The sequence below is a fragment of the Gossypium hirsutum genome, chromosome D13 (genome assembly GCF_007990345.1).
Source record: "Gossypium hirsutum isolate 1008001.06 chromosome D13, Gossypium_hirsutum_v2.1, whole genome shotgun sequence".
In the NCBI taxonomy this organism is placed as follows: domain Eukaryota; kingdom Viridiplantae; phylum Streptophyta; class Magnoliopsida; order Malvales; family Malvaceae; genus Gossypium; species Gossypium hirsutum.
Window position 1 is genome coordinate 55,855,872 of NC_053449.1, and position 9,209 is coordinate 55,865,080.

The following is a 9,209-nucleotide window of genomic DNA, read 5'->3' on the forward strand; positions in this document are numbered from 1 at the left end:
CAGAAAATTCAATTTGCTGAATAAATGTTGCAGAGAATTGACTAACCGCTTTACTAAATCAAACAAGCTGAAGCAGATGAGTTGAAGTTCACTATCTTTCGCCAATTTAGCCTTCAATGCCTGCAAAAATTGATTACAAAATATATAAGACTCATTTCTGTTATCATGTTATTCATGAGGTCAATCAGATATATAAAAAAATAAAGCTATGAAATTTATAAATGTTTAAAATGCGTTTCACACCTGTGGTTTGAGTGTGTAGAAATCGATACCAGATTTTGCTGCTTAAATTTCAATACCTCGGGATGACTGTTTTATAATCAATTTGAACAAAAGGGATCTAGTTTGTTTTCTAGTCTGTTTTGCGAGATTTTCTGAATGAATATGCAAATAGTTGTTCTGTTTTCTACCTTGTTTTGCGATAGCAACATATATTATTTAATAATAGATTTTATTCATATTTAGTTAAATGTAACTAATTATATCTTGTGGGTTATGAGACTCAATGTTGTAATTTGCCGAAATTGTGACTGTAGACAGGCTATAGACAACAGCTTAGCTACTGTCAACTGTTCATAATTTGTAAAAGAATGGTTGGTTAGATCCTAAATTGAGGCTATTGTCAAATGTTCTTTGATGTGAATTTGATATTAGATATTTCATCTGAATCAAAGTTGTTAAATATTTGATATTAATATTTGGTATGAATAATGAAGTGAATTTGATATGGAAATATTTCATACGGTAATTTTGAAGAAATATAGAGTCTTGTTCTGCATTGGTCTTTATGTATTGTTCTGATTGTTGTGATAATTAAAATTCAAATTTAGATTTGTATCTTAATTTAGTTAAATATTCTTTTGTTTCCTTCTGTTATTTTTTTCTGTTTTGTTGGTACTAATTTACTTGTGTGTGTGTGTGTGTGTGTGTGTGTTTTTTTTTTGCAGAAGTTTGCTTCGAAGTTGAGGAAATTTGAGGTATTTATTTCTATGTTTCCCTAGATAGTTTTCTTAAAAAAAACACCTCCAAATGTTTAAATTTCGGATTTGGTTATATTTTAGCTTTATCGTTTAATTATTTTTTTAGTTTTAAAACGAAGTTTTAATTAAGATTTTGGTTTTAAAGCTGTGTATCGGTTTTAATTATCATCTTTGCTCAATTTGCGTGTAACTTTGCAGCTTATTACAAGTTATGCTAGTTTTAAATTATGCTTGTTATTTTGCTACGTATCATTTACCCAAGAAAAAAAATTACGCTAATTTCATAATGTTCAGATTATGATTCTTAAATCACTTTTTATATTTGAGTAATTGAATAAATTATGGGCGATTAATTTATTCGGTTTAATGTGAATAAATTATCGATTTTCGATTTTATGTCAATGAATAAATTATCGACGTTATATGTGATTAATTGATTGAATGTTAATGTTTAATAATCTATGATTATTCAATAAATTGATCGATTAATTGATTGACTGTCAGTGAATTGTCAATGAATGTCAATGAATTATTAATATATATTTTTAAAATTTATAACTTACATTACTTAAATATATTAATTACTAAAATTTACTTAAATATATTACTTAAATACATTACTTACTAGAATTTACTTAAATATATTACTTAAATACATGACTTACTAAAATTAAAGTATATATTACATTACTTACATTACTTACTAAAATATATTAATTACTTAAATATATTACTTACAAAAATTTATAACTTACATTACTTAAATATATTACATTACTTAAAATTTATATATATATATTAAAAATTTATATATATGGTATGGATATATAACCTATATTTCAATTTTATTGTAAATTATTTTTTATAATTTTAAAAATAATTGTAAATGTTATTTTTAAATATTAAAACATATATTTTTAATATATCACCCCATATATGGTATGGATATATAACCTATATTTCAATTTTATTGTCAATAAATTTTATAATTTTAAAAATAATTGTAAATGTTATTTTTAAATATTAAAACCTATATTTTTAATATATCACCCCATATATGGTATGGATATATATCCTACATTTCAATTTTATTAGAAATGAATTTTATAATTTTAAAAATAATTATAAATAAGATACATAAAAGTGAAATACTTACATAATATAAACTTATATATAAACTTGCATAACTTACATAATAACATAATAACTTACATAATACATAGACTACATAACTTACATAATACACAACTTACATAACTTAAATAACTTACATAATACATAACTTTGATAACTAACATTATACACAACTTACATAATACATTACTTACTTAACATGCATAGCCTACATAACTTACATAATACACAACTTACATAATTGAGTTATGCTAGTGCTAGGGACAATAATCCTGTGGAGGGAAATGTGGAATATTTTGGACTTCTTACTGACATAATTGAGTTGGATTACTACGGCAAATGGAAAGTTGTCTTATTTCGAGGTGATTGGGCCGATGTTAATACTGCACGTGGAATCAAGCAAGATCAATTTGGTTTCACAATGGTAAACTTCGCTCGATTGATTCACACAAGACAACAATTGATTGATGAGCCGTATGTATTTTCTTCTCAAGTCAAACAAGTTTTTTACTCAAAAGATCCAGCTGATGAGGGTTGGTACGTTGTACTCCGTAACATCCCTAGAGACTTGTTTGACATGGGCAGTGGAAGTAGAGATGACATTGACGACAGAACCCAAACTTTGCCATTTCTAGAACAGAACTTAAACAAAAACATCCCTAGTACTAGTACACAATTTCAATGGGTCCGCCAGGATACGGATGAAGATATTTACGAATTATAATGTAGTAAGATTTTACCATTATCTAATTATATTTACGAATGAAGATATTTCAACTATTTTATATGTGATATTATTGTTGTAATTGTATACAAAGTTTTCAACTAATTTATTTGTATTGCAGATAAAATGCCTAGAAGAAAAGTGCGATCGCACCGCATTGTTCAAGGTACTCCAAACTCGGCGGAAACAAACAGCACTGAACACCAGACTGCTATTGGATCTTCGAATGTTCCGGTTACACCTGAGGAACCTATAGAAGTTCAAAGTAATTTAACATTTAATTTACATGTGTGTTGACTTCTTGTTTATTTTTTTTAAATTTCGTATATTACAATACTTTTATTTTTCAGATGAAACTGGTGGGACGCGGAGAGTTCGCGGACGTACAGTACTGATCGATTTATACGAGCTAGATCCAGTCGAGCGTGTCCAAGTATCCAGTAGTAGCTTTGGTCAGACTGTTGGATCAGAAGCTCGCCTTTTAGCAGGATACATGGGCATTCTAGCACGGAATGCAAATATGTTGCCAATTAACTTCGAGTCATGGCATAAAGTGCCCGAGAGTAACAAGAACCAAGCTCTCGATAACATTAAGGTAACAAAACGTGTATGTCATTTATAATACTTGGGTTTAAGTTTCGTTTACATTTACTTTCTTAAGTTGTGTTTTTTGTAGGCGAGATTTGCTCTAGAGGTCTCCGATGCTTATGTAAAGAAGGCATTGGGAAAAAGATGGAGAGACCATAAGAGCACTTTAAAGAAAGACTATTTTAAGACAAAAACAACACTCGACGAGAGATTACAAAATGTCCCGCTAGGAATGCTGAGGTACCAGTGGGAAGAGGTCGTTAGATTTTGGACTTCGAAGAAAGGAGAGGTATGTGTAACTTATAAAATTTTGTAATTATTTTGGTGTATAGTATTTCCTAATTAACGTACTAATAATTTCATAATGTAGGATTGTGAACGAGTTGGAAAAAATAGTAGGCAGCAACAAAAATTCACTCACACAGCTGGGTCGAAAAGTTTTGCGTGTGTAGCTCATGCAGAGGTATTTTGAATTTTTTAATATTGGCAGATATTTATTACTTTCTATCAATTAATATTTTTACTATTGTATTGTAGGAACTGTCGTCCGGTCAAAAAGTTGGACGCCTTCAACTTTTTGACATTACACATAGGAAGAAAGATGGAAACCCTATGACTCCTGAAGCTGCAGAAATTATGGTACGTTTGCTTAATACAATTTCACTTGTTTTAATTATTTATAGTGTTTATTTTCTAATGGTTTATTTCATTTATTGTAATGCAAATATTGTTAAGTTATGTTACATTGGGTTTTTTAATATATATTGCGTTCCTAACTATGTGATTTATTTTTTAGGAAAAATTAAAGGATAAAAAGGCGGAGTACGAAGCGATTGCTTCCAGTGATAGTTCTGTTCATATTGACGACATTGATAACCGGATTATCACTAAAGTTTTGGGTCCTGGAAGGTATGGTCAGGTTCGATTTCAAGGATCTTTTGTTAACCCATCCCAATATTTTGGATCTAGCTCGCAACAATATATGCCTTCGGGGAGTCGAGCTGAAGCTGAAGTTCAGAGGTTAAGAGACCAGATGGCTCAGATGCAAGCGACAACAACTGAGTAAATGCAGCAGTGAGATATGAAGAACTGAGGTGAAGCTGAGGTTCAAAAAAGATATGAAGAACTACAGCTACAACTTAAAGCAGATGCAGCAGTGAGATAAGCTGAGGTTCAACGAAAGTATGAATAACTCTAGCAGCAGCTTAAAGCAGATGCGGCAGAAAGAGAAGCAGAGGCGGTAGCGAGAGAAGTACAGGCTGCAGCGAGGGAAGTAGAGGCTATAGCGAGGGAAGTAGAGGCTGTAGCGAGGGAAGCAGAGCAGTGTCAAAAGTTCGATGAACTCCAACAACAGCTTCAGAGTATGATGAAGATGCTTCAGCAGTCACAACAGCCACCATCTTAGACTACGTGTAAATATACTTCAATTTTGACTTTTAATTATCATTTTAACTTTTAACATTTTTGTAAGAATAATACGAATTTTATTTTATTTATTGATATTTATTATATTATTTATTGATCTATAGATTTATTACTTTTGGCTGGTTTAGATATGATTTCTTCTGATTTGTTTTTACAAGAGGGCTGAAAATATAAAAAATTTTATTTTACAAATCTGCCAAATTTAGTGGCGTTTGTAGGGAAAGCGCCGCTAAAGATTTGGTTCTTTAGTGGCGTTTGTGGTCGAAGCGCCGCTATAGATCAGGGTCTTTTGCGGCGTTTGTGGGAAAAGCGCTGCTAAAGACCCTAATCTTTAGTGGCGTATCTCGCAAAAACGCCGCTAAAGACCCTGATCTTTAGCGGCGCTTCCACTTAAGCGCCACTAAAGGCCTTAGCCTTCAGCGGCGTTTGTGTTAGAAGCGCCGCTATAGACCAACACCTTTAGCGGCGCAGTCATTGGCGGCTTCTGTTGCGGCGCTTTTCAAAGCGCCGCTAAAAGTATTTGCGGAGCTAAAAAGCGCTGCTAAAGGCCTAAAAAAGCGCCGCTAAAAGCCTATTTTGGTGTAGTGTCTATAACGACGTTTGTGGGAAAAGCACCGCTAAAGGTCGTGATCTGTACGGCGTTTATGGGAGAAAACGCCGCAAATGTTAGCGACGCTGTCAATAGCGGCGTTTTTTGCGGCGCTTGTTGAAGCGCCGCAAATACTTTTAGCGGTGCTAAAAAGCGCCGCTAAAAACCTGTTTTGGTATAATGGGTATTGCTTGTTCTAAAAGAAAAGTACTTTAAAATATTGTATCAAATTTTATTTTCTTAATTTAAATTCAAATGAACTCAATTTACAATTTAATAATAATTTAAATATAATTATAAAAAATAACATTAATATAATTCTGTTAATATTTTAATATTTTTTGAATGATGAATGAAGGTTGGCTTTGTGCTAAGGCAATAAACAAAGTAAAGAAAATCAGACGGCAATTAGATCCGACCTAATTCAAGATCTATAAGAATCCTAGCAATCACTTTGGAAACAGAGCCAAAACTCGAAACATTTGATTGGAAAGGTTGTTGGTCTTATTATCCAAAAATTCCATTTAGAGCAAAGGTGGAAGATGTGTTTTTTTTTTTCTTAGCTACTCATTCAACAAAGGCTGCTTTTTATGTCCTTTTCTGTTCAAAGTTGAAACAAGACCTAACTAAATTTCTGTGTATATTTTCTAACCATCCTTTTTTTTTTTGGTGGCAATCACTATATTTGTTTTCTTTTGATGTATTATTTTCTAGCACAATGCTATACATGGTTTATTGTCTCCATCAATATTAGGTTTTTTTTTTGTTTTTGTTCTTCGTTAGATTATTCATAGAACATGTACGTATGGAAAAAAAACTATCCATAGATTTTGATTTTCAATCCCTATCCTTATCCTCAATAATTTGCCATGAAAGAAAAACATACAATATACACATCAAGTACAAATTAGAAAAAAAAATCCATTTGACTATATATTTGAAAGTTATAAAATAAAATTTTCAAATTCATAAAAAAATCCATTCCATGCTTGAGTTTGGGAATATTCCTCGTCATTTGATTTTTGAAAATATGTTTTTGTTTTATTTTAATTTTAAAAAGGAATTTTTATTTCTTATTTTTTGAAATCAAACTTACATTTAATAAATAAAATATATATTTAGTAAAGAATTTTTATTTAAACCTCTTTTCTAAGTTAGTCTCTAAACATAGGGTTCGAACAAGGCAATTATTCTCATATTAAAACTTAATTTTTTTTATCCAAATTAATCCTTAATCTCTAAAAAATAACTTAACCTTATCTTTTACAACTAAATAACTAAAAATATTTACTTGCATGATGATTATCTAACTAAATAATTATAGATTTTATAAAATTGTAAAATATGTAAAAGAATAAATTAATTTTACACTAATACAATCATATAAAATACTCAATTTTTTAATGAAAAATATAAAATAACTAAGAAAGCATAAAAAGTGACAATGATTTCGCTATTAGTAGAAAAGATTCAACATATTAAATTAAAGCACATGTTAAAGTAAAAACTTCCATGATTTACATATTGAATAAGGAAAGTACACAAAATGAATGTAGTTACATTACTAAATCAAATGATATGTGATGTGATTAAAAACTTTGAAAAGCTAATTCAATATGACTATACATATATACTATCAATACATTTTAAGTTTTTAAACTTTGATCTTAAACTATGTTAAATTGAAAATAAAATTCAGACCATAATTTTAAAGTTAAACTTGAATTTATTTATTTATTCATTTTTGGAGCAATGAGAACGAAAAACAAGAACCGAAGAATCGTGTGGGTTGTGCTCTCCTTTTTATTCTGCGAAAAGAGCCAAAGATTTTACCTTTTAAACCTTGTTTTTCCTTTCTGATTCTCCTCTACTCCCGTCCATTTGTTTACCACCAACTCTTCCTCCTGTTTTCTTTTTCTTTCCTCTCTTTTTCCTCTTCTCATCTACTCCCTTTAAATTCATCTCCACAGATCATTTTCTTGGATTTTTGTTTCCAGGGTTTATCCTAAGTTTTGAGGGAATATACAATCAAGTCCCAGTGGGGTTTCAGGCCCCTTCAATGGAACAAAGTAATAAATGTTTGAGCTTTGAGCCATTAGAAAACAGGGAAACTATGAGAACAGCAGGTTGTGATGGAAAGAATGGGGTTTGGGGTGTTGAAGAAAAGGGACTGACTTTGAACTTGGATGGTGAAGAAGATGAAAGTAATAAGAACTCCAGTGCCGTTTCTGGTTGCAAAAGTGGAAACACTAAACTTTGTTCTAGAGGCCATTGGATACCAGCTGAAGATGCTAAGCTAATGGAGCTTGTAACTTACTATGGTCCTCAAAATTGGAACTTGATAGCTGAACATCTTGAAGGAAGATCAGGTGATGAGTCATTAAACTTTACATCAACTTTCATGTACATCACGACGTATGTATACGTAAGCTGAATTAGCTTTTGTGAAGTTCAAAATTTTTGCTAAAAGAAGACTGGTTTTTGTTTGCATGGATGGCAGGGAAGAGTTGTAGATTAAGATGGTTCAACCAGCTTGATCCAAGAATTAACAAGAGGAATTTTACGGAGGAAGAAGAGGAAATGCTGTTAGTTGCACATAGGCTGCATGGTAACAAATGGGCGAGGATTGCTAGGCTTTTCGATGGTAGAACCGATAATGCATTGAAGAACCATTGGCATGTGATCACGGCTAGGAAACATAGAGAGAAATCAGGCGTTTATAAAAGGAAAAAGCCTTCTTCTTATGCCTCTCGAGCCCTCCCTAAAGGCTTGGGTTTGACGATTGTAAACAGTGCTTGCAGCGCCAGTGATCAATCAACCATTTCTAGCAATATTTATCAATCAGCTAAAGTTTCCTCACCAGTTCACCAAATGGACGTGTCCAGAAGATGTAATTATCATTTTCTCTCCAATTCTTTATGGGATGATTTTATGTTTGAGATTTGAATCGCGGTCGAATTTATTGCAGTTACGTATAATTTATCGGTTAAATGTTGTGAAATGTTTGTCTTGTCACAGGTTCATTGTTTGAGAATGTTGCGACCAGGGGAATTGGCTACGTGGTATACCAACAAGGGTTGATGGAAGCGGTTACGAGTGTGAACCGATCTGCTACCTCATTGGATTCGAACTCGGAAGTATCAGCAGCTGAGTCGGTGGGCACAAATTGGACCAGCCATTTCATTTCTGGTGAAAGTTGTGGAAATGGAAATGAAAAGATACCCTTCATTGATTTCCTTGGTGTTGGAAGAGCTTCTTAAAGACTAGCGGAGGTTTTTTGCTTTTGGTAATTAGAACTAAAGAGATCCAGCTGAAAACACAAGGGAAATAAAAGAAAAAAGAGCAACATTAGTTTGCTGAAAACTTCGTTATTTAGATTCAAATTTATGTAAGATATGAGTATATTTTAAAGTTATTTTGTGTTTAGAAGATTTTTTAAGATGAAAGTATTGAGTTTGCCAGTTGTTAGTCAAGTTACAACAGGGAAAACAACGCAAGAATTAGTATTGCATTTCGGAAACCTTTTCTATATCTATGAGTTCTTGCCTAAATAGTAATTCACCATGTATCATATTACAATACGTGATGACTTAAATCTAACTCACTTACCAACTTATAATCTTATTCCTATACATAAAAGAGAATCATTCTCCTACTAAGATTTTCCTCTTAAAAGCTTAACTATAAACTCGACCTCACCACATTTTGATTACAATGTACTTGAGCTGAAATAAGTTTATATGAACTGGACTTATTCTATTTAGTTTGT

At 31.6% G+C, this 9,209-nt stretch overlaps 1 protein-coding gene across 1 annotated transcript; it reads left to right on the forward strand.

Annotated features, from left to right (window-relative positions):
• Positions 1-7,198: 7,198 nt before the first annotated feature.
• LOC107937454 (transcription factor MYB54) lies at positions 7,199-8,866 on the forward strand. The gene is made up of 3 exons (XM_016870342.2): positions 7,199-7,809; positions 7,941-8,330; positions 8,459-8,866. The coding sequence occupies exons 1-3, from the start codon at positions 7,500-7,502 to the stop codon at positions 8,698-8,700; spliced, it is 942 nt and encodes a 313-aa protein (XP_016725831.2). The 5' UTR covers positions 7,199-7,499; the 3' UTR covers positions 8,701-8,866.
• The last annotated feature ends 343 nt before the right edge of the window (positions 8,867-9,209 follow it).